The sequence below is a fragment of the Procambarus clarkii genome, chromosome 72, assembly GCF_040958095.1.
Source record: "Procambarus clarkii isolate CNS0578487 chromosome 72, FALCON_Pclarkii_2.0, whole genome shotgun sequence".
Classification (NCBI taxonomy): Eukaryota; Metazoa; Arthropoda; class Malacostraca; order Decapoda; family Cambaridae; genus Procambarus; species Procambarus clarkii.
Window position 1 is genome coordinate 2,281,643 of NC_091221.1, and position 26,635 is coordinate 2,308,277.

General features: G+C 43.9%; 1 protein-coding gene across 18 annotated transcripts in view; it reads right to left on the reverse strand.

Annotated features, from left to right (window-relative positions):
* Positions 1–4,335: 4,335 nt before the first annotated feature.
* Positions 4,336–26,635, reverse strand: part of LOC123773598 (heterogeneous nuclear ribonucleoprotein Q) — a 236,569-nt gene continuing 214,269 nt past the window's right edge. For 12 of the 18 annotated variants that reach the window (XM_069312317.1, XM_069312323.1, XM_069312316.1 and 9 more), the window contains 4 exons: positions 10,075–10,145; positions 9,057–9,199; positions 7,903–8,068; positions 4,336–7,723 (listed from right to left, as the gene is read on the reverse strand). In XM_069312317.1, coding sequence (XP_069168418.1) covers positions 7,524–7,723; positions 7,903–8,068; positions 9,057–9,199; positions 10,075–10,145 — 580 coding nt within the window. In that variant the 3' untranslated portion in view covers positions 4,336–7,523. Of the gene's footprint in view, positions 7,739–7,902; positions 8,069–9,056; positions 9,200–10,074; positions 10,146–26,635 lie in introns of all 18 variants that reach the window. The other 6 variants (XM_069312330.1, XM_069312327.1, XM_069312328.1 and 3 more) reach the window with 3 other exon arrangements.

Here is a 26,635-nt window from a genome sequence, read left to right on the forward strand (position 1 = left end):
GAGGGAAGGGCTCGGCTGTCACGAGCGAGGTCACGAGAACAGCGTGGGTGGGCACCCACACGGTGGGTCAAAATGCCATGTGGGATATATTGAGAATGGGAAGAAGTTGGCGCTCATTTTAAAACAAGCCCCATAGTATTCAGACTATAAATGGAATTTTTACAAATTTTAAGTTATTGATGCTGTTTGCGTCACCATGCTAGCTTATTTTGGTTTTATGACAAAATATGCGTGATCAATTTTGCTCACAGTGGTGTTGTTGGATATAATTAGCAGCACCTCCCAGTGGCTAAGCCAGATGCTGAGTCACAGTCTTCCTCTTTGTGATTTTTCAGGGTTCAGTGCCATGGCACCTTTCTCTTCCCTCGCTTGATGTTTTCACAGATGCCTCATCTCTCGGTTGGGGCTTTGTGACCAGTGCTTACCAGTCCAGCCAGAGACGTTAGGGGCTGTTCTTACGTCGGGCTCACATAACGGTGCGGGAGTTTGTGGCGGTGTGACAGACGCTGTGATGGATATGGCTTCCTTGGGGCTTGGTGATCCGGCTCCATTCGGAATGCTTGCTCATGGTTCAAAGGGACATCCGGGGGATGTCCCTTTGGTCCATGGCTCTTTGGGGCTGGTCACCTCAGGTAGCTCTCCATGCTGTTCACATTCAGGGAGCGTCGAACGTCCTGGCAGACGGCTTGTTGGGCTTCATTCCTCTTTCCACAAAGTGGACGGTTGACTCCGCCTCCTTCCCTTGGCTTTGTTGGACGTACAGGCGTTCAGAGCTACACCTCTTTGCGTCGGCATGGTCTTGGCGTCTGCCATTGTATGTGGTGTATTTCCCCAACTGCGAGGCCCTTGCTGTGGGCGCTTTTTGGCAGGACAGGTTGCGGTGGGGGTTCCTGTATACTTTCACTAGTCCAGCTCTTGCTCCGGGTTCTGGCTCAGCTGGAATCCCATCATGGGAGGATGATTCTCCTGGCCCCATGGTGGCCGGCCCAGTCTTGGTTTTAGGCGCTGCTTGTTCGGTGTCCAAACCTGGGAGTTTTTCTTCGGCTCTGCCTCTTTCAGCAGATCGAGCCGGTAAGGTACCTCACTGGTTCGACTTACTCTTCCACTCTTTGCGCCTGGGTTTTCTGACACTGATGTATTGCCATTTGTATGGTGATCAGGTGGCTTCTTTGATGGTGTCCCACCTGAGGTCTTCCTCTCAGCAACAATATGATGTTTCTTGGCGGTCTTTCTGCCATTTCTTTTCCCTTCGTATGGTTTTGTATGTGTCGGTTCAGGTTGTCTTGTTCTTTCTCTCTTGGCTTTTCCTGGAACGGCATCTTATGCCAAATAATGTTGCTTCTTATCGTGCGGTATTGGTGGAGCCGCTGCAGCTTGTGTTCGGAGATGGATGTCACTTCTGCTCCGTTCCAGAAGCTCTCTCGTGTTTTTTTCACCTCCGGCCTGCTAATGTGCCGCCTGAGCTGTCTTGGTCTTTGAACCAGGTTCTTTCCTTTCTTTCTTTTCCTCAGTTTGTTGTGGACCCAAAGATACAGGATTGCTTTGGGAATGCCTTCTTTGTTAGCTTTGGCCTCTGGGGTTCGGGTTGGGGAGCTTCATGCTCTTCTCCGGCGCCAGGGGTTCTGTTTGTTTGGTCCAGGAGGTTGTTTTGTTCGTTTGCAGCCTTCTCCTTATTTTTTGGCGAAGAATGAGACAACTGGGTTCTGGAAGGGTCCATTGGTTGTGGAGGCTTGGTTGGTTAGGCCAGGGCTGCATCATGTGCTGTGTCTGGTGGTGGCTTTACATTGCTACCTGCAGCCCACTGATTCGGTGATGGTGGATGTGCTCTGGGTGGATCCAGTTTCCCCTGGTTCCCTGTTCCAGGGCTTATGTGTTTCAGGCTATCTGCAGTGTAATTAAGTCTAGCCAGCTTGCAGTCTACCCTCGTACTCATGATGTGAGGAAATATACTGCTCTTGCAGCTGTCTTTTGTAATATGTCTCGGGTTGATATTCGGGTGTGGGGGGGTTTTGGAGGTCGACTAGGGTCCTAGCCGCCAGGTATCTCGTGAACATCCCAGGCCCTCTACGGCCTTATGTTGCATTGGGGATCCTGTTGCGGCCGCCAGTCTCTACTTTGCCTTGAGACGTGCGGTAATGTCGTTTCCTGGCCAAGTCCCTGTTTTTACTTATCTGTAGGTAGTTAGCTTCAGGAAGCCAACAGAGCTCCCCACAGAAAACCAGCGTTGAATGTAATGAAATGCCATTTTCTGGGTGAGCCCTGACACCCTCCCTCTGGTTTGCGGTCTTCATCATTCAAGAATTATGGTGGTGGGCTACCAGCTCCCCATCTCCGCTTTAGGGTGGGGGGGGTGGGGGGGTGGGGGGGAGCAATAACACGTAGGAGTGCAAGTTGGATGAAATGTTGCGTGTTTGTTTTCTTTCAGGGGGAGTTCTTTTGCACTTTTTGGACATAGGTTGCAAATTTCACCAGATTGTGGTCTGTTTTGTTTCTTTCTGGGTGCCCTCCCCGGTCGATGGCAATTATGACATACTTTTAATGTAAAGTGGTCATGGGCCATTGCTCCCTGCGCCTCTCTGAGTAGGCCCATGTTCCGGCCCGTGGTCCCTGGTAGGCAAAAGGACTCCTGTGACTGATGACCTCAAACTAATATAGCACATTATCAGTTCAGATAGCTTTAGGGAGCCTCCGAGGCTCACCCAGAAAATGGCGTTTCATTACATTCAATGTTGGTTTTTTGTTTATTAAAATAATTTGCTTTCACAGGCTACTAAATTGTATGAAAAATATTAATATTGCAATCTGTACTGATTGTAGGTGCTATTGATGATAATTTTGTAAGTTATATATCAATTGTGGTGGAGAGAAATGTATTTTCAAGTGGAACCAATATTACACCAATAGATACTAAATTTGATGAAAATAATATTATTGTGGGTTTTATAAATTTTGGAATCCTGAATAATGTACATCAGAAGAGAGAACGATCTTCAATTCCAGTAAGAGAAATCAGCCTGAGGAAGTGAGGTGGTGTGGCAACACCTTGACACAAAGCTGTGGAATGCTGCAGACAATTTCACAACCAATTGGAGCATATTTGATACTACAATATATGATTCTGATGAAAATGTATAATTGTGATCTTGGTGCTTGATCTATTAAGTGTTTGTGGTGCAAGCAAGGTCCAGCACAACCAGCACAAGTAGGCCTAGTACCATGCATAATACACGATATCTACCTGACAGTCTTTGGAAAGGAGAATTGTCATGATACTACATTGACTACCTACCACCTGTTGCAGTGCAAAGCAATGCTTTTTATGCAAGACAATTAGCACTGGGAACAGAAATGCATGTTGCTGACACATGGTGCAACAAGAATGTAATGCCATTGCACTTTGTAACTTGACTGTACCTCTGATTATCACTCTCCAAACCCTTTAAAAACAACAAATTGGTGTTGTCCATGTACATATTTGCATGTAAAATGTGTCCTATGTGCAACTGTAAGACTTATGCTCATGTAAATATTGATAGGACAAAATATAGGTTGTGTGCATAATGAGACACACATAAGGTGTATTTGTATGCACATTGCACATTATATGAAACATTATAATCACTAGTGACAATACAATATATCATTTGACTATTTAAAAAATATAAGCATGAAATAAGAAAATAAAATTGAAAGAGAAATTGGGAGGTGGGTGCGCCACTTATTATTGTGCTGGCTGAGCAGCAAGCAAGTCCTCCAGCTACCAAAAGTGGCCAACCTTATGACTTCTCCACAGCCAATCAAAGCACATAGAGAATTAATATGACATTTATTCTTTCTGAATGGTAATAAACAATATGATAAGAATTTTGTTGTTATGTATGAGGGGGCAAGGCATAGAATATTACTGTACAATTTCAGTGTTGATACTTGTTAAATGTCCTTCAAGATTAAAATGATTTACTCAATAACATAACAAAGTATCAAATTCCATATTTAAATAATGCAGTGCAGAGCAAAAATGTGATACTTTCACATGACATAAATACCTTTTAGTAATAACTCTTCCCACTTCATGTGGGAATACTGAATGAAGTTTCATTCAAACAGTAAATAATTTATTTAAATATAACTCGAGGCTCTAATGACCACACATAATTATGAGGAAAAAAAAAAAAGGTTTTAACAACCTTAAAAAAACTGAAGAGAATTTACATACTTACAAATTATGCCAAAACATCATTCTGGAAACTTAATAAAATAAATTTAATTTCTACCTTACCATCTGTTGTATAACTTGTAGATTTTTTTTTTGAAAGGGTGAAAACAAAAAACATAAACCAATGGAAATCTCCTTTACTTCCATTCAATCACTGGGTACAGTTGAGTCTCGGACTCCCAAGATCCAGCTTGTGGTACAACCTCCCTTCAGTCCTCTTGGCTAAGGCAACCACCTCTTGAACATACTAACCTTACAGTGTACAGTACAGGCATACATCACCAATATCTCCTGACAAACTCTTTAACAAATCTTTGTGGACGTTGTGTGATCGACGGTACGGTAGATAAAATAAAGGTAAAATGTCCTACCAAAGTCAAGTGTCCATACTTAAGGTATGCCATATCAAAACTGGCTGAACAAAACGTATTGAAGAGGCAAGTCTTTGTCTGAGAATTAAAATACTACTGCAGATAATGCATTGTCAATGACTCCAATGGTCACAAGCACTCATTTGCTAAAGACCATTTCCAGCCATTACCATAATACACACTGCAAACCTACTACCATTGATTGATGGTATATTAAAAATTATTCATTAGAAATAGCTAATGTCTCATATTTCTCAGTAAAACATGGCATGCACTTTCAATATCTTATGATGTCCCAGAGCACTACAACACTATATTGGAGAAAAATTTGCCTATATTCTTTAGAATATATCACTATGTTCATGAATATTTACTATACACTTTTGAATATATAAATTTTTTTTACTACATATACACTTTAGAAAATATAATAATCAATTAAAATGAAGCACAGTGTGTTGTCCATAGCTACAAGAGTTAGGTAAATGTAACATTTTTCCTCATTATTGAAAATTTGATTTTTTTTTATATAATTTCTTTGTCACTATTACAAAAATTTATTGTCAACATTACCCACTCACTAAGCAGGAAAACACATAAAACAATGTCTAATGCCCCAGATATGTTGAGTATGTAAGAGTGGATAATGTGATCTTTTTAGCATGCAATAAACACCATCCCACCTTCCTCATGGTCACGACAGATGTAGTGGAGTGATGCTGCAAGCCTCAAAGTCACACCAAAAGCTAATGTATCTTTTCTTCAAGTTTTTTTTTTTTGGTTATTATTTTTTTTCCCCATACATGTAGCTGACACCACAACTGGCAAACTCAATTTACACATCTGGCATTAGCTAAAAATACATCTAATTTCCACTAAATCACCTTCAACTTTTTTTTTTTTAACAAGACATATATGAGTAAAATTGAACTCATTAAAGTGCCAATTCTCAGTATGTAGTATATTTAGTCTGGTCCAAGGTCATCACAAGTCTAGAAACTTGAGGATCCAATTAAAATCTACTGTAACCTATTTTCATCTGTACTGACGGAGGCACAGCATTATATAATAAAAATGCCTTACTGCAATTAGCCAATTAAATGAGAATAATTGATACCTGTTTAGAAATACATATTTTTTGCCTGAACAAACTTATAATAATAAATTTAAATTATGTAATAACATTTTTTTTAAATATATGACTTAAATGAATTCTATATAAAAAAAAAAATAGCTTTTGCACAACTTATGTAAGAGTGCTGTCCAATTACCATACAATGATACTTAAAAAAAATGAGCATCTATTAACTAGCTCTGGTTTACTTATCACAAGAAATTCTTATAACTATGAATACAACAATTCATTATCAGGAACCACAATCTGTCCCAAAGGACTGAGAATCTGGAAAACTGAAAAATCAATTTCAGATTCCAGGCATTCTCCATTTGACAGCCCCTAGATAACACACACAATAAACTCTACATTTCAAGTCTTCGCAAATTAGTCACAGCCAGTTGGTCCAATCTCCACCAAAGATAACTGCTTTGTCATCCAAACACACCAAATCTTTCCCTGTGACTGGCAATGTGTCTCATACACTGGTCACCCTTCCACAGATCACATGAGTAGCATTTGCATCCAGATGTGTACAGATCCAAACAAATTTAATTTCAGACCAATCAGTCTATAGCAATCACCTCAATCAGTCTACAATCACTGGATATGGATCTTTCTAATTAGTACATAAGAAAATCCATAAAAATCATGCTTGAATTCACAAATACTGCAATACCTATATGGGTTAAATCTTAAATTATTGGGTTCCATTGAATTGGTTTCTGACAACATTCCAATATGTTCACGAGCATTGAATCAATCTTGCACTGAGCATCTGCTTAATGCCAACTAAGAACTACAAATCAAGTAGCAAGGTTCAAGAGTTATTCAGTGGACACAGCATTTAGGGATATCAAAAGAAAATAGTGTGGTCACTGAAATATGCATGCAGGACCGCCTTTTGGGGAAAAAAATATGTATAAACAGTGTAATATGGGGCAAACAGGATGGAGGTTCTGATGCTGCTATAATTTTGGTAATTTGCTTATGAATGCTAATAAACAAGAAAATTCCATTGGCAATTTCCCCTTTTATGAATGACCTTGTATCATACTTCATGAAGAAGAGGAAGGCAAAATCTTTATTGATGACACACCTGAATAATAGGAAATGGTACTGCTGTTGTAGCACTGACATCAATTCTAATACAGGAATTTGGGCAGCTATTTTTCCACTAACCATTTCCACTGAATTGATTAGTCTCCAGAACTAGGGGGGCAAACTGCTGGACATATTAGAGGTTTGTAATGGGATCTATTCTTTTAGATTTTATTGAAAGACAAGAAGATTGCATGTGAAACACAAAGTAAGCGGGAATAAAACAGCCTGCTCATTAAAACCACTTGGATTGAAATTTTATGAATACAGTTTGGCTTTTATTCATCCTAGTGGTTAACAGTGATTAAATTTAGAGCAGCACTCTTGTGAGACTTCCTCCTACTAGATTTAGTTATGTTTTATTACCCAACTGACCTGGTGGGTTTGGGTATGGTGGAGATGTTTTTCAGGTACATGTCTCACTGGTGGGGTGGACTGCGGCCCCTCACCCCGGCCAGACAAAGGTACAACCGGGAATTGGCAGCCGGCCCTCTCCAGGCCCCACTGACGCAGCACTGGTGGGGCGGCCATCATCCATGGGCCCTGTATCTGATGCTAGCACCGATACTTCTCCCATACATACAAATGGCAGGAATGTCCTTCTCAGCCTGATAACAGGCTTTCCTGGACAGACCAACATACTGTACTTGGTAGAGTTGAGCCCCGCCATGCCCCCGCCCCACCCTCTACACCTGGCGCTGGCGGCCCACCCGCTTACACCTCAGCTCCACGATTGTGGATAGCTGTCGTGGTACCATTGCTGGTCCCCGCCTGCCCCGCCGTACTTGCTGCCGTTGGCCCCACTGTATGAGCTCAGCGGCTGCTGTGGGATAGGCTGGTTCCCCCAGCTAGCACCGGTGTTCTGGAACCGTCTCTTTGAGTCCCCCTCGTTCTGGTGCCCGCCATCCAACTTTCTTTTACCTGTAATGGATCAAGCTTCATCTCACTTATCTGACTGATCTCTACAATGGAAGAATTATATGCATCACAGGCTTTCCCCTGGCCTATTTCTCATCAAGTGATGGCACACTATGAAACATGATCTTTTAGTGTTGGTGGTGTAGGCACAAGATACAAGGGAGTGACGGCTCAAGACTCACCTGCTAGATTTGCCCCCCTGGCGGACCCTCTGAACCCCTGCCCCGCGCGCGGCGGCCGAGTCATACGCCCCCCCATGGCCCCCCCTCGGGGCACCATACCCCGCCCCCCACGGGGGGAAGGGACAGCGCCGCGGCCACGGTTCGCCATACCATACCCACGGCCAGCCTGAAAGCACAAGGCAACCCACAATCAGTGGTCAACCTCCCTCAACAATGCAGTAATGTTCAAGATAAAACTGTGACTTCGATAATGAGGTAAGCATTATGACAGCAAGTATGCAGTAAGCTTGAAAAGGCTCTATAAATACTAAAGCAAAGTACGAGTCACCATCCCTGAGCCAGAGATGTGGTGCATAACGGGGTTCTAGAAATAACTGGGGACAAGTTAGCACCAGGAATGGTACGGCACGGGGCATGGTACCAAGTAGTGATTCTTGCTGAGCTACTGAAGTCTGTAGTGCTATTGTAAACTCTATTATCATACATTATCATGAGAATCGTTAATCTTCTTCCCGGCCATGTTTTAGCCACCATAGCCCCGAGCTGCTGTAATGCTGGCTCAGGCATGGGACCCAACAAAACGTGGCCTCACACTTCCACAGCTCCCAAATGCTTGTAACAAACCTTTCTACCTTTCTAACCACCTAAGACTCAGTGCACAGACTCTTGTAACACAATAGATCAAGAGCCATCCACTTTTGCCAGTTAGGGAAGATTTGAGTGTGCTTGGACAAAAATCATAGAAACTATTTGCATAGTGTAGTCCACTGTCTAAGTCAGTAGTATAGTGCATAGATTTTGCTCCTCTGTTCTTTTCTTTTTCTAATTTGTTTTCTCTTTTCACTCTATCAATAACACTGCTAAATAAGGAAATTCATGGAGGTATTTAACATAGAATCTGCTCTGAAACCTACTAGTATGTAAAATTTCAAGATTATCACTTAGTAAGGCAAGGTCAAGAATAAAGAATCATGCTCTCAACTTTTCATAGGCCATAAAAGAAATTGTCATGCAGCCACAAGAAAGACGACTCTGGAGATGAATTCTGACCCACTAGACAAGCCTCAACATCCAGGCACTGGTATGGAGTGTGAGGCCACGCCATGTATGACACTTCAATACTACAGTAACTGAGAATGGACACTGGGACCCACCGGCACTGATTTGGTGCGACCACGCCCCATAGGATACGGGGAGTAATCGTAATAGTAATCTTCATAACGGTAATAGTCGTCGTAATACGGGTCACTGTAGCCACCTTGATAATCGCCATAACCATAATAGTCGTAATCATAATCTAGAAATAATACCAAATGTTGTTGATAGCTAATAACAGTAAAATTGAATTTCTTACTAACATCAAATATACTTTATATATATACTAAAGAGGGCATGCCGGGAAGAACTAATCAATAAAAAATGATCTGTTTTGGTGATTTACAGGACAAGTGTCTGTACACATGATACTTGTAACTAAAGAATGCAACGAATAAGCCAGAGTATCAAGAGACAACTGCACAAACTGCATCTTCAAAGGACCACTACCAGGTACCTCTGAAAAGCAATTGGGGCCAGGAAGTTGAAGGGAAGAAGAGCAAGTCAATTCCATGACAACTAGTTTATTTTTTCATATATTATGATACAGGGAAGTCTTCAAATTTAGTTAACATAAAATTTCATACATAACTACTTTTAGCAAGTATTGCCAATATAACATAAGAAAAAATTACAAACAAAACAAGCCAATCCATGCATATACAGTTAAATATTTAAGAGCAATATTAAGCTCAATTTGCCTATTCCATTAATACAGGGGCCTGTCCCTGTACCTTAATGTCTAGTCTATCACTTTGTCCAAAAAATAAAGTTCTTAAGTAGAGCTTGTCAACAGTGGCTATAAACAGGAGTAATGCCACTCCCAAAAAGGAGTGAGATCATTAGGCTTGTAATTCAAAATGGCAATATAAACAAGCACAGCATTATCACTGGGACAGTCATATATACAACTCTCAGCACCATTATTTGAAAATTATAATTACAGTACTTGATGTTCTGGTCCCATATTGATGAGTAATCAATAGTACCAACTGTAGTTATTCCAGTAATAGTTGTATCCTGTGTTCTTTTGTGGTCTTGGACCCCAGTAATAGTTGTAATAGTTCCACCACTTACCATAGTCACTGCGACCGCCCCCTCGACCCCCTCCCCGCCCACCACGCAGCATGGCCGGGGGCACGGGCATCCTGCAATAATATCAAATACTATTTCATACAACATTCAAAGTTGTAAAAGCACATTTCACAACATCAAATACAGCAATGAATTTTTAAGACTCGGCCAGTTACAGTTGTTAATTATAAGCCTAACGTAAGACCCATATAATTGTTAATACAGTGCATTTGGTGGGGTTGTCTGCATAGGTAGTGTGCACAAGGGGTGTGCATGGCTAGAGTGCATAAGGGATGTGTATGGGTAGTGTGCACAAGCAGTGTTGATGGATAATGTGCACAAGTTGTGCACAAGTGGTGTTAGTGGATAGTGTGCACAATTGGTGTTGATGGATAGTGTGCACAAGTGGTGTTGGTGGATAGTGTGCACAAGTGGTATTGATGGATAGTGTGCACAAGTGGCATTGATGGATAGTGTGCACACGTGGTGTTGATGGATAGTGTACACAAGTGGTGTTGATGGATAGTGTGCACAATTGGTGTTGATGGATAGTGTGCACAATTGGTGTTGATGGATAGTGTGCACAAGTGGTGTTGATGGATAGTGTGCACAAGTGATGTTGATGGATAGTGTGCACAAGTGGTATTGATAGTGTGCACAAGTGGTGTTGATAGTGTGCACAAGTGATGTTGATGGATAGTGTGCACAAGTGGTATTGATAGTGTGCACAAGTGGTGTTGATAGTGTGCACAAGTGGTGTTGATGGATAGTGTGCACAAGTGGTGTTGATGGATAGTGTGCACAAGTGGTGTTGATGGATAGTGTGCACAAGTTGTGTTGATGGATAGTGTACATAAGTGGTGTTGCTGGATAGTGTGCACAAGTGGAGTTGATGTATAGTGTGCACAAGTGGTGTTGATGGATAGTGTGCACAAGTGGTGTTGATGGATAGTGTGCACAAGTGGTGTTGATGGATAGTGTGCACAAGTGGTGTTGATGGATAGTGTGCACAAGTGGTGTTGATGGATAGTGTGCACAAGTTGTGTTGATGGATAGTGTACACAAGTGGTGTTGATGGATAGTGTGCACAAGTGGAGTTGATGTATAGTGTGCACAAGTGGTGTTGATGGATAGTGTGCACAAGTGGCATTGATGGATAGTGTGCACAAGTGGTGTTGATGGATAGTGTGCACAAGTGGTGTTGATGGATAGTGTGCACAAGTGGTGTTGATGGATAGTGTGCACAAGTGGTGTTGATGGATAGTGTGCACAAGTGGTGTTGATGGATAGTGTGCACAAGTGGTGTTGATGGATAGTGTGCACAAGTGGTGTTGATGGATAGTGTGCACAAGTGGTGTTGATGGATAGTGTGCACAAGTGGCATTGATGGATAGTGTGCACAAGTGGCATTGATGGATAGTGTGCACAAGTGGTGTTGATGGATAGTGTGCACAAGTGATGTTGATGGATAGTGTGCACAAGTGGTATTGATAGTGTGCACAAGTGGTGTTGATGGATACTGTGCACAAGTGGTGTTGATGGATAGTGTGCACAAGTGGTGTTGATGGATAGTGTGCACAAGTTGTGTTGATGGATAGTGTACACAAGTGGTGTTGATGGATAGTGTGCACAAGTGGAGTTGATGTATAGTGTGCACAAGTGGTGTTGATGGATAGTGTGCACAAGTGGCATTGATGGATAGTGTGCACAAGTGGTGTTGATGGATAGTGTGCACAAGTGGTGTTGATGGATAGTGTGCACAAGTGGTGTTGATGGATAGTGTGCACAAGAGGTGTTGATGGATAGTGTGCACAAGTTGTGTTGATGGATAGTGTACACAAGTTGTGTTGATGGATAGTGTGCAGAAGTGGTGTTGGTGGATAGTGTGCACAAGTGGTGTTGGTGGATAGTGTGCACAAGTGGTGTTGGTGGATAGTGTGCACAAGTTGTGTTGATGGATAGTGTGCAGAAGTTGTGTTGATGGATAGTGTGCACAAGTTGTGTTGATGGATAGTGTGCACAAGTGGTGTTGATGGATAGTGTGCACAAGTGGTGGTGATGGATAGTGTGCACAAGTGGTGTTGATGGATAGTGTGCACAAGTGGTGTTGATGGATAGTGTGCACAAGTGGTGGTGATGGATAGTGTACAGAAGTGGTGTTGATGTAGAGTGTGCACAAGTGGTGTTGATGGATAGTGTGCACAAGTGGTGTTGGTGGATAGTGTGCACAAGTGGTGTTGCTGGATAGTGTGCACAAGTGGTGTTGGTGGATAGTGTGCACAAGTGGTGTTGCTGGATAGTGTGCACAAGTGGTGTTGATGGATAGTGTGCACAAGTGGTGTTGGTGGATAGTGTGCACAAGTGGTGTTGGTGGATAGTGTGCACAAGTGGTGTTGATGGATAGTGTGCACAAGTGGTGTTGGTGGATAGTGTGCACAAGTGGTGTTGATGGATAGTGTGCACAAGTGGTGGTGATGGATAGTGTACAGAAGTGGTGTTGATGTATAGTGTGCACAAGTGGTGTTGATGGATAGTGTGCACAAGTGGTGTTGGTGGATAGTGTGCACAAGTGGTGTTGGTGGATAGTGTGCACAAGTGGTGTTGGTGGATAGTGTGCACAAGTGGTGTTGGTGGATAGTGTGCACAAACAGCATTGTTGGATAGTGTACACATGGGATGTTGATGGATAGTATGAACAAGTGTGGCATGTACAAATGTTGTCAATTTGTTCATAAGAGTATTGTGTATGTAGGTGGGTGGGTCTGGACAGACAAAACACTTGATTGTTTTAGAGAGTGTCAATTTGAGAAAATGTGTTGGTATGTATGTGTATAATACCCAGGTGTATTTCAACCCATCCTCCTGTTTAGATAGTATCTATTGTGACGATCGTCAATACTGTAGTCAGAATTCGTACGTTCTTAGCTTTTAGATAGTAGTACAATATACTGAATAGTAAGGAATTCTTTTAAAATAAATGAAGCTAAAACACTAACTTAAATATTCCTAGGCCTAGTGCAGTATAGCACACATATGTAATATATTAGGCCTCAGATATTGTGTACTAGGCCTAGGGAGGTTAGAATAGGTTAGTTTAATTTGTCAAAGCAACACAAGTAAAAAATAGTTTTCCAGTTTGTCCAACTCAATAGTTCAAATTTTGTTGTATGGTGGCGCGTCGATTAACGAATTTAATCCGTTCCTGCACCGAGCTCGTCATGTGAAATGTTCGTCTTGCGAAACAACCACAACACTGTCGTTGGAGGTGTCCGAGAACCAGCGGGAACGCTAGGAAGCACCATGTGGTTTGCTCGTTAATTGAGCAAAAACTCCTCAGTCGAGACAAATTTTCTGCGAGTGACTCGCTCGTTACTCGAAATGCTCGTAACTGGAGTCACTCGTCACTCGAGGTTTCACCGTATGTCAATATATATACTATGGTCCTCATCATTACTATAAATACTACCAAAACAGGAGGATGGGTTGTGTATTTACAAGATGTGAGCTACATTTATGGTGAATTGTCTACCCTCTAATCAATGTTGTAAGACATATTAAAACTTGTCATTATTTTGACATTTATTATCCTCTCATTAATTTATTTTATGTGTTTCAACTCTTTTCTCAAAAGATAATTTTTAAAATTTTTTGTGGGGTCCATTTATTTTGTTTGGTTGAAACTTTGGCCTCTTGTTCTTAATGTGGGTTTACAAAATTTCTTTTATCAACTTCATCAATACTTGTCACAATTTTGCATGTTGTTATTATAGCATTTCTTTATCTTGTCTCTTACTTTTGAGTTCCTTAATGCATTCAGCCTCTCCTAACAGCTCTTGTGTTGCAAGTCTGGGAGCTATTTAGCAGCAAGTCTGTACCTTTTCTAATTCACCGATATGCTTTCAGGGATGAACTTTTCAGTGACTTCCTGAGCATATATAGTACCACCAACCAGGAGACCTGGTCAGAGACCAGGCCATGGGGATATTGCTCCTCAGAACCTACAAAAGGTAACTGAAAGGTAACGGTAGAGCAAAACACCAGACCATTTAAATTCATCCATCGCCTACTAGGAGCAGGAACCAGAATTTGGCTCGCAATAAGGCACGGGAAGTAGGGTATAAGAAATCGACCACAAAATGATAAAAAGCCACCAGAATGCATAGCTACAACAAAACAAGTACAGTACTGTACCTGTGCTTGAAGGAAAATGGTCACTCATTGGAAACAAGACAAATGATCAATGTTGTAGTGTAATGTGCCTGACTGCTTATGTCAACTGAAACCTCAGCATTCTGCCCTTTAACTCTTCTTCCTGTTGTCTATAGCTATGTTTCCATGTTTCTTGTTCTTTTGCTAGGTGGTACTAGATTTTCTTGAACCATTACTGCTGCTGGGGATCATAATGCTTTGATAGTTTTTAATTATGCTTCATGACTGTGCTTATGTCACCTACCCTCATCAGAGGCCTGGGGAACATCAGAGGCCCGAGACTGTTCAACACACTTCCACTACATATAAGGGGCATAACTGGCCAACCCCTCACAGTGTTCAAGAGAGAACTTGATAAACACCTCCAAAGGATACCTGATCAACCAGGCTGTGACTTATACATCAGGCTGCGAGCAGCCGCGTCCAACAGCCTGGTTGACCAGTCCAGCAACGAGGAGGCTTGGTCAAGGACCGGGCCGCGGGGACATTGAGCCCTAAAAACATCACAAGATAACTGCAAAGTTACCCTGGATCTTTCCTTACGGGTGTGCCATTTGTCAACACTGGACTTCTGTATTGGCTTGGGTGCCATCTTGGACAGCTATCAATCAGGCTGCCTTTAGTTCTCTAGGTTTCTCATTTTCCTTTGTTGGTTTTGCCTTCACAGTTACTAAAGAGCTGTAGGCCTACTGGCAGCATCCTTTCCTTAATAATATTGGTTGTTTGCTTGTTCTGCCATCAGCCCCCACTGTTTCTGAATGGAAAATGTTTTCCTTCTTACTCACATCTGTTTTTACAATTCACATGTTTTCTTAGCTTGCCCTAAAACTGCAGCTAAAATTACTGTGCATTACATTTTATTTGGATGTATCTTTGCAGTCTTTGTTATATAAGTCCGCTATTCCTTTCCACTTCACTTTGTATTCCCAGGTAATGTAGGTTTTTTACAATGTTGGTTCCACTTTTAACTTTTATACACCTAGCTCTCCCTCAGTTTCTATAGTATCCGTATCCGTACCATTTCCAATCTTGTCTTATCTTCAGTATGCACCAGAATACAATATGTAAATTTTAAGGTGATCCCAGTCTTTTAAATGATTGATTCTAAGCAGTAAAGTATTTCCGTATATTTTCTAATCTCCTCTACGTTGCTTGCCTTGAAAAGGGATGTGATTAGAAAACAGTATTCCTTATAAAAGGGCACTATTGATGGTGTATAATTAGCATAAAATTGATTTTGCTTTCAAGGTTCTCATTATTAACCCTCAATTTTCCAGGGTGCTTTATGTTTGCTTTCCCAAGCTCTCTATATGACATTATTAATCTTGGGTGCTGCTATGTTTGTTTTCTCGTGCTCTCTCTGTGACATTATTAATCTTGGGTGCTGCTATGTTTGCTTTCCCAAGCTCTCTATATGACATTATTAATCTTGGGTACTGCTATGTTTGTTTTCTCGTGCTCTCTCTGTGACATTATTAATCTTGGGTACTGCTCTGTTTGCTTTCCCAAGCTCTCTATATGACATTATTAATCTTGGGTACTGCTATGTTTGTTTTCTCGTGCTCTCTCTGTGACATTATTAATCTTGGGTACTGCTCTGTTTGCTTTCCCAAGCTCTCTATATGACATTATTAATCTTGGGTACTGCTATGTTTGTTTTCTCGTGCTCTCTCTGTGACATTATTAATCTTGGGTACTGCTCTGTTTGCTTTCCCAAGCTCTCTATATGACATTATTAATCTTGGGTGCTGCTATGTTTGCTTTCCCAAGCTCTCTATATGACATTATTAATCTTGGGTACTGCTATGTTTGCTTTCCCAAGCTCTCTATATGACATTATTAATCTTGGGTACTGCTATGTTTGCTTTCCCAAGCTCTCTATATGACATTATTAATCTTGGGTGCTGCTATGTTTGCTTTCCCAAGCTCTCTATATGACATTATTAATCTTGGGTGCTGCTATGTTTGCTTTCTCGTGCTCTCTCTGTGACATTATTAATCTTGGGTGCTGCTATGTTTGCTTTCTCGTGCTCTCTCTGTGACATTATTAATCTTGGGTACTGCTATGTTTGCTTTCCCAAGCTCTCTATATGACATTATTAATCTTGGGTGCTGCTATGTTTGCTTTCCCAAGCTCTCTATATGACATTATTAATCTTGGGTGCTGCTATGTTTGCTTTCTCGTGCTCTCTATATGACATTATTAATCTTGGGTACTGCTATGTTTGCTTTCCCAAGCTCTCTATATGACATTATTAATCTTGGGTACTGCTATGTTTGCTTTCTCGTGCTCTCTCTGTGACATTATTAATCTTGGGTACTGCTATGTTTGCTTTCTCGTGCTCTCTCTGTGACATTATTAATCTTGGGTACTGCTATGTTTGCTTTCTCATGCTCTCTATATGACATTATTAATCTTGGGTGCTGCTATGTTTGCTTTCTCATGCTCTCTATATGACATTATTAATCTTGGGTACTGCTATGTTTGCTTTCTCGTGCTCTCTCTGTGATATTATTAATCTTGGGTACTGCTATGTTTGCTTTCTCGTGCTCTCTGAGACATTATTAATCTTGGGTACTGCTATGTTTGCTTTCTCATGCTCTCTCTGTGACATTATTAATCTTGGGTACTGCTATGTTTGCTTTCTCATGCTCTCTCTGTGACATTATTAATCTTGGGTACTGCTATGTTTGCTTTCTCATGCTCTCTCTGTGACATTATTAATCTTGGGTACTGTTATGTTTGCTCTCTCATGCTCTCTCTGTGACATTATTAATCTTGGGTACTGTTATGTTTGTGTTTCAATGCTTTCTAGATGACATAATTAATCTTGGGTGTTGCTATATTTGCTCTCTCATGCTCTCTATATGACATATAGAGAGGTTAGATTACATATGACTCATGTATTGTCAGCAAAAGACAACTCAAACTGTAAGTTATAATTGTCTATATGAGTGAAAAACAGTAATGATGTAAGGACTGAGCTTCACTACTTCCTTAGGTTAGATTTTGTTTGAAATTATGTCACTTTTTGCAATATGTTTATTAGAAAAATTAAAACTCAACCTTCCAACTTTACCTGTTACTTTGGCATTTATACACAGAGAGTAATCACAATACAGTGACTGTATCAAGGAGAAAATCCGTAGGAGAAGTGATGAGGGCTCAAACCTATGTGGTGGGTGTTCTCACCCACACGCTTTTAGTATCTACACCACGACATGATACCTGGTTGATACCTGGTTGATACCTGGTTGATGGGGTTCTGGGAGTTCTTCTACTCCCCAAACCCGGCCCGAGGCCAGGCTTGACTTGTGAGAGTTTGGTCCACCAGGCTGTTGCTTGGAGTGGCCCGCAGGCCCACATACCCACCACAGCCCGGTTGGTCCGACACTCCTTGGAGGAATAAATCTAGTTTCCTCTTGAAGATGTCCACGGTTGTTCCGACAATATTTCTTATGTTTGCTGGGAGGACGTTGAACAACCGCGGACCTCTGATGTTTATACAGTGTTCTCTGATTGTGCCTATGGCACCTCTGCTCTTCACTGGTTCTATTCTGCATTTTCTTCCATATCGTTCACTCCAGTACGTTGCTATTTTACTGTGTAGATTTGGTACTTGGCCCTCCAGTATCTTCCAGGTGTATATTATTTGATATCTCTCTCGTCTTCTTTCTAGTGAGTACATTTGGAGGGCTTTGAGACGATCCCAATAATTTAGGTGCTTTATTGCGTCTATGCGTGCCGTATATGTTCTCTGTATTCCCTCTATTTCAGCAATCTCTCCTGCTCTGAAGGGGGAAGTGAGTACTGAGCAGTACTCAAGACGGGACAACACAAGTGACTTGAAGAGTACAACCATTGTGATGGGATCCCTAGATTTGAAAGTTCTCGTAATCCATCCTATCATTTTTCTGGCTGTCGCAATATTTGCTTGGTTATGCTCCTTAAACGTTAGGTCGTCAGACATTATTATTCCCAAATCCTTTACATGCTGTTTTCCTACTATGGGTACATTTGATTGTGTTTTGTACTCTGTATTATGTTTAAGGTCCTCATTTTTACCGTACCTGAGTACCTGGAATTTATCACTGTTAAACATCATGTTATTTTCCGCTGCCCAATCGAAAACTTTATTAATATCAGCTTGAAGTTTTTCAATGTCTTCAGCCGAGGTAATTTTCATACTGATTTTTGTGTCATCTGCAGCTGCACATGGTAATAAGGATTGCAACCTAGAGTTTACTGGACCCACAAGAATTTCCTGAGGCTTCTACTGAAGCCGGAACATGACTTTCACACAATCCCATGCACTTTGGCTCAATGTGGAGACGCACCCCACACAGGAAAAAATGAACTACCAGGAGAAGGTGGAGTAAAGCAGGAATACAGAAACCGCAGGGTAAACCATAGAGTGGCAAACTTACTAGGTCAGACAAAAAAAAACTGAGCACCCTTCTGGAGAAATACCCAAGGAACACAGGGCAAAAGACTTCCATGCCTAAGTGAAGGAGAGAAAAAACAAAGCAAAAGAAGGCCAAAAAATTGACAAAGAGCCACTGGAGCCCCACTACAGACCTCACAAGGTGAAGGGCAAACAAAGAAACTGGTAAACTCAAGAGCTAATAAACTCAACAAGCGACAAAACAAACCAGTCCAAGAACCAGGATCCCACACAACTTTCGAGTGCCAACTAAGAATCCAAGAATACAGGAAGGTGCAGGAAGAAGAAAGTCAAGGAACACAAAGCAGCATGTGCAAATAAGTAAAAACCAGCAGAAGGTGAACCAAGGCACAGACACCTGGACCACAACACCCTACTGCCCCACCCTCCCCATCTAGGCAACGGAAGGAGGGAGAGGAATAGAAGGAACCAGAGCACACAAGCAAAACCCCCATCAACCCAAAGTAGTGTGGAGTGACACAGCCAAAGATTGGATTGGGAATACAAGCAGAACTGAACCATATGAGCTGTACTGACAAGCAGCTGTACGGAAGATACAAGCAAAAACAAAAGGAACATGACCAAAAGTTCAATGGAAGGAACCAACTAGGCACAATCCTCCAACAGAACTTATTGCAAAATCCAGTTAGGCAGCCTAGTGCTCTGCCAATAGATGAAGAGAAATGAGGAAACAGAGAAAGAAAAACTACCAAAAAATAGCTCCCTATAGGAACAAGAAAGCAACAAGCAAAGGGTCATGCCTAGAGAAAGTACTACAAGGAAGTCAAAGAATCCCTACACGTCCAACTGTCTAGAAAAAGACGCAGTCATGCATGTACACTAGAGAAAAACACCCCAGCAGGAGATGCAAAACAATGAAGGTGAGGAGGAACAGATCTACCAGCAAATAATCACTGGCTCTCAGACAGGTTGAAAGTCAAAACCAGCCATTTGTTAAGGCAGGCACAGTGTGAAGCAGCAACCACCACCATGCCAAACAGTCCAAGTAGCTAAAGGAAAAACTGTAAAAATGGTAAGTGAGAATGTTAACCTTTTGTTAAACAGGAGTGGCCAAAAAGTGGCCCACAGGGCCAGAAAAACACACCCTCAAGCTGTCCAAAGGGCTAAAAGAAAAACTAAAGGTTATGTGAGACAGAGCAAAACAGAGAGCAATACTAAGGCATAAATGACTGCAGAGCTCGGAGGACCCAGGTGGGGAAGGAAGACGGAATAATCCATGGAGAACAAAGGGAAAACTAAACTTCCAAGTATCCCACTAGCGGAAATCCACAGTGATCTGTGACTGAACCCATCCTGTTTCTGATACATATATGTAAACAATCTTCAAAAAGGTATAGACTTATTCCTCTCAATGTTTGCTAATAATGAACAAATTATGAGAAGAATCAAGACAGACGAAGATAGACAGTGACTACTAGATGACCTGGACAAACTGTAGGAATGATCTAGATATGGCTACTAAAGTTTAACTCAAGTAAGTGTAAAGTAATGATATTAGGTGAATGGAGCAGGAGGCCAAACACAAGGTACCATCTAGGAGGTGAAATCCTTCAAGAGTCAAGTAGAGAGAATGATCTGGGGGGTTGATATCACATCAAACCTGTCCCCAGAAGCCCACATCAAAAGGATAATAGCATTAGTAGCATATGCTAGATTGGTCAACATAAGAACTGCCTTTAAAAACTTGTGTAAGGAATCATTCAGACCTTTGTTTACCACATATGTCAGACCAATCGTGGAGTGCGTAGCACTACCCTTGAGTCCATACCTAGTTAATACAAGACAAGGTATACCATCAGACTAATCCCAGAACTTAAGAGTATGGTTACTAGGAAAGGCTATGGGAATTAAACCTTACATCCCTGTAAGACAGAAGAGTTAGGGGAGATATAATCACCACCTACAAAATTCTCAGAGGAACTGACATGGTGGACAAAGACAAACTATTTGGCATGCGTGGAACACAAACAAGGAAAAACAGGTGGAAACTGAGTACCCATATGAGCCACAGAGACATTAGAAAGAATTTTTGTCAGTGTCAGAGTAATTAACAAATGGAATGCAATATAGTGGTGGAGGCAGAATCCATACACAGTTTCAAATGTAGATATGATAAGAGCCCAGTAGGCTCAGAAATCTGTACACCACGAGACCTAGGGGTGGTTTTGAATAGTAAGCTGTCACTAGAGGAACACATAAAGAACATTGTGAGAGGAGTGCATGCGTTGCTTTCCAACTTCAGACTTGCTTTTAATTATATGGATTGTGAAATACTAAAGAAACTGTTCATGACTTTTGTGAGACCAAAACTGGAATATGCAGCAGTTGTATGGTGCCCAAATCTCAAGGACATAAAGAAGCTGGAAAAGGTGCAACGGCATGCTACACAAAGGCTTCCGGAACAGAAAAAACAAGAGTTACATGGAGAATCTAGAGTTAATGCCAAAACTAGAAGATAGAAGAAAAAGAGGTGATACGATCACAACTTATAAAATACTAACAGGAATTGACCAAATTGGCAAAGAGGAAGTCTTGAAACTCTGCGACTTCAAGAACAAGAGGTCATAGTTTCAAGCCAAGAAAACAAAGGTGCCAAAAAAATATTAGAAAGTTTTCTTTTGCAAACAGAGTGGTAGACGACTGGAACAAGCTAAGTGAGAAGATGGTGGAGGCCAAAACTGTCAGTAATTTCAAAGCGTTATACGATAAAGAGTATTGGAAAGACGGGACACCACGAGCGTAGCTCTCATCCTGTAACTACACTTAAGTACGTGTAATTACAACGAAAGATAAAAAACCCAGGGTTGAATGTAATGAAACGCCATTTTCTGGGTGATACCCGGAGGCTTCCCAGAGCTATACCGGGCTGATGTGTATATATTAGACCGTGGCAACAGTCAATCAAAGTAGTTCTAATCCTACCGGGGACCAGAGCCAGAACCTGGCCCCCTCAAGAGGCACGAAGAGCAATGGCCTGAAGACACGCCCGTGTAATTGGAAGCAGTCTTCATCTGCCATCTACCAGGTCAGGCACCCAGAAAGGTAGGAATCTCAAAACAAACTACTGCTAGTCAAAAATTGTAAATCAAAAGCCAAACTAGCAAACAGAACTCTCCAATCAAGAACAAGGAAACAAACATGACGTCACCACAACCGCCGCGCATCTATCTGTGCACCCCACCCCTCTCCCAGGGAGGGGGATGGAAGGGCGGGGTCCCAGACCTCCACGCCGGCAACTCTTTTCAGTTCAGAGTCTGAGTATCAAAAATGCGAAAAACTGCTGACCGGGAGGGAGGGAGGGATGCCAGGAAGCCTCCGGGTCTCACCCAGAAAATGGCATTTCATTCCATTCAATGCTGGTTTTCTGTGGAGAGCCCCTTCGGCTTTCCGGAGTTACCTAACAAAAGACAAGAAGAAAAAGGGACTCACCCGGGAGGCGGTCGTCACTCGCTCCTCACCTCAAAGTCGAGACAACAGGCCGCAACCTGCGACCCAAGGCTATACACACCCGAGAAGGACCAGGTACAAGGTAACGTGCAGCCAGGACCCTGTTCGACCTCCAAATGCCCCGTGCCCAAAAGATAGGTAAGAACATTACCAAAACAGTAGCCGAATGCTGAACTTACAAACGGTGTGGGCACGGGGAAAGACCGCAGGCTGGCTGAACCGAATAAACCTGCAGACAACCTGGAAGACCCACGCCCGGGAATAGGGAAGAAGGGAAAACTGGGTCAACCCAAAACGCACCCTCTGCCACAGAGACCATAACGTGCAAATAACAGCGAAGAGCCACAAACAGACACAAAACATGATGCACCCCCGGCCGAACCAATCAAGCATCAACAACCCAAGGACCCCTCCGGAAAGCAGCAAACTCATTCTTCGCCAGAAAAGGAGAAGGCTGCAAATGAAGAAAAGACCACCAGGACTGAAAGAGCAGAAAACCCTTGCGCCGGAGGAGAGCATGAAACTCTCCGACCCGACTCCGAGAGGCCAATGCCAACAAGAAAAGAGCCATAGAAAAATAGTCCTGAACGAGAAGGGAGAAGAAAGCACCCGGTGCAACGACCAGGACAGCTCAGGCAGCGCATGAGCAAGCCGGAGGTGAAAACAACGCCCAAGTAAGCTTGCGGAACGGAGCAGAAGTGACATCCACCACAAATGCAAGCTGCAGCGGCTCCGCCAGCGCCACTCGAAACGAGTTGACACTATCTGGCATAAAAAGACGGTCCTGAAACAATCAAGAGAGAAAGGACAAAACCAACCAGAAATCGAAGACAACCTACGAAGAGACAAGTGCCGAAAAGACCGCCAGGAAATTTCATACTGCCGTCGAGACGAAACTTGCAGGTGGGACACCAACTAAGCCATATGATCACCATACAAGTGGTAATAAACCCGCATTAAAAAGACCAGACGCAAGAAGCAGAGAAGATCGAACCCACCACGTACCGGAATGGTCCGATCTGCTGAAAGAGGGGGAGCCCCCGAGAAGACCCTCGAGTTCGGACATCGAGCAAGAAGCGCCTGAAACCAGGGCTGGGCCGGCCACCAAAGAGCCAACCGGACTACTCATCCCTGGTAAGTCTCTCTAAGCTAACCAGGACCCAGAGCAACAACCAAACTGGTGGGAAGAGGTACAGGTAACCCCAACTCGACCAGTCCAGCCGAAAGGCATCGACCCCGATGGCCTCGCAGTCTGGGAAGGATGCCACATACACTGGAAGATGCCTCAACAAAGTCAATGCAAAGAGGTCCACCCCTAGGTGCCCATAAGTCCAGCAGAGCTAACTGAACGAGTCTGTATCGACCGTCCATTCCATGGATAGGGGAATGAACCGAGACAGGCCATCCCCCAGGAAGTTTGACACCTGTTGAAAGTGAACCCGCCAGGAGAGCCAAACCCCGAGAACACAGCAAACGAGTCACCTGAAGCGACCAGCCCCAAAGAGCCAAGGACCGCATCAAACCCCCGCGGTTCAGACAATGAACCACCAGGGAGCATTCGGAATGGAGCCGGATCATTGCTCCACAAGCAACATGAACCCTCTGAAGTGAATGCCACACCAGTGCAAACTCCTGCGCCGTGCTGTAGGACGGACCTCACTGACTAGCCAGCCTGGTGAGCACTGGTCACAAAACCCCAGCTGAGAGATGAGACATCCGTGAACACATCGAGGAAGGGCTCAGGGAGGCATCAGGGCATAAAACCCCGAAAAACCCTCAGAGGAAGCCAGCGACGCAGCAGCTGACGCAAGGTTCCTGGGAACCGAACACAATGATCACAAGAGCAGCGGAAGGGACGCCCCCCGAAAAAAACAGAACATCTGCCGAAGCCAGATCCGCCCCAACGGGTAGACCAGCATGGCTAAGATCAGGCTCCTGCATCGCTGCCCAAACAACCAACGTGTGACCCGGGTGCCCTCCAAAACAGTCGTAAGCGGGACCGCAGCCACAACAACACCACCAGAGAGAGAGAGACAAGGAAGCAGACCGAGAATCCTACACAAGACCCAGCCCAGTCCGAACCCGAGAGGGAAATGGGACTTCTTCCAGTACACCAAGAACCCGAACCTGGTGAGCAGGTAAGGAACCAAATCCCTGGTGAATAGACACGTGGATTGGCTGGGACCCCACATCAGCCAATCGTCGAGGTAAGCCAGAACTCAAACAAGTCACCACGACCCGGTTAAGGCGTGTGGACATGTGAGGTAGCAGATCCAAACTGAGAAGGAAGGCAACGAAAGCAGTAAATCCGTAACTCCACAAGAAAACTGAGCCAGTCCCTGAACACCGGATGAATTGGGACATGCTAATACGTGTCCTAGAGGTCCAGAGACACCATCCAGGCACCCGGCACCAAAAGCAGCCGGACCCAAGAGAGTGGTCATCTGAACCCACTCCAGGAAACCCACTCCAGGATGACCTGACTGAGCGCAGGAGAAGAGACCCGCCTCGCTGGCCCCAATTCCCCCGATGGAAAAGGAGAAGAAACGCCACCGCAGGCCAGAGGAAAATGATCCGAATTACCCCACAAATCGAGGGACCAGGCGAGAACAAACAGTGTGAGCCTCCCCCCTATCGCCCCGCCAACAGGGCGAACCGTGAAAGGGCCAACGACCCTTACGAGAGCCTGACTGAAGCTCAGAGCGATCACCAAGCCAAACGACCCCGCATGAGGGTCAGTCCTGAATCTGGCACTACTGGCTTACGACGACCGAAGGAACCCAGAGACCTGGTGCGACCCTTCCGGGTAGGACCTCCAACCTCGCATGTTGCTGCTGCAACCAACCTCGCACGTTGCTGCAACCTAAACCTCGTATGAAACGCTAAAGCTGCCTGAACCCGGAGCCGACGGCTGAGTGGAAAGAACACTGGCCGCGTGATCCTGTGGTCCCGGGTTCGATCCCGGGCGCCGGTGAGACACAGTGGGAAGAGTTTCTTTCACCCTGATGCCCCTGTTACCTAGGAGTAAAATAGGTACCTGGGAGTTAGTCAGCTGTCACGGTCGGCTTCCTGGGGGTGGAGGCCTGGTTGAGGACCGGGCTGCGGGGAACACCAAAGCCCCGAAATCATTTCAAGATAACCCAAATATCAGTCTCAGTGGACTGGGTGAATGGAGTACAAGCAAAGAACACCACTCGCAGGGCTCCGGGTCAAGGTGTCACTGACCCTAACAGGCAGCAAGGAGGCAGACGGTGAGTGTCACCCTGAGACAAGGGGACATAGCAACCTTCAAACTCGCACAAGGCGAGATGGGACTCAGAGGTCTCCTACATCGGATCCCTGAACCCCAAAGGGGGTTTCCAGGGCCTTTAGGCTGACAGCTAATGGAAGCCCAGGCGAGGTACTGCTAACCGGTTATCCCAGAGCTACCAAGTAAACAACTAAAAGCTGAACCCCTGCGACATGTGCAAGCACGGGGACCTAGTGGAGGGCCACCAAAATCCTACAAGTGGTCCTACCGCCACACCAGGCAGACCCCCGCCAGGCAAAATAAAACAAACACAAGGGAAAAACCCTGCAAACGCACAATGTCTCCAGGTGAACAGAACCGGTCGCTATGCGTATATCAGACAGCTGCACAGTACCTCGCGCCCCAGCCAACGATGATACTACATCCTACCAAAGGGCAAACAGGAGTAAAAAACCTCCCCAGCTGAACCCCCAAGGGCGGGGCAATCACCGTGCAGTGACAGAACCACACGGAGGTAGCTGCTCCGAACGGCTCATGGAAGATAACGGGCACCAAGGGTAGGTACCCCTAGGTGCATGCAGCTCCAGTACTCATGTTACTTCTAGTTCACACACCACAAAAACAGAGCAACAGCACCGCACTGCAGCACTGCGCAAAGAGTGGAGCCAGAGCGATCAACCGTCACCAACACAACAGCTTCTTGAACTGAGGAGAGTTGCCGGTGTGGAGGTCTGGGACCCCCTCGTCTCCCACCCGGGGAGGGGGGAAAGGGCTGCACAGACAGATGCGCGGCGGTTGTGGTGACGTCATGTTTGTTTCCTTGTTTTTGATTGGGGAGTTCTGTTTGCTAGTTCGGCTTTCGGTTTGCAATTTTTGACCAGCAGTAGTTTGTTTTGAGATTCCTACCTTTCTGGGTGTCTGACCTGGTAGATGGCAGACAAAGACTGCTTCCAATTACATGGGGCGTGTCTTTAGGCCATTGCTCATCGTGCCTCTCTTGAGGGGGCCAGGTTCTGGCTCTGGTCCCTGGTAGGCTTAGAACTCCTTCAATTGACTATTGCCACGGTCTAATATATACACATCAGCCCAGTATAGCTCCAGGAAGCCAAAGGGGCTCTCTACAGAAAATACATGCACAGGCAGAAAAGGTAGCCAAAATGGAAGAATACACCAGCAAAGCGGTCCCTGCAAG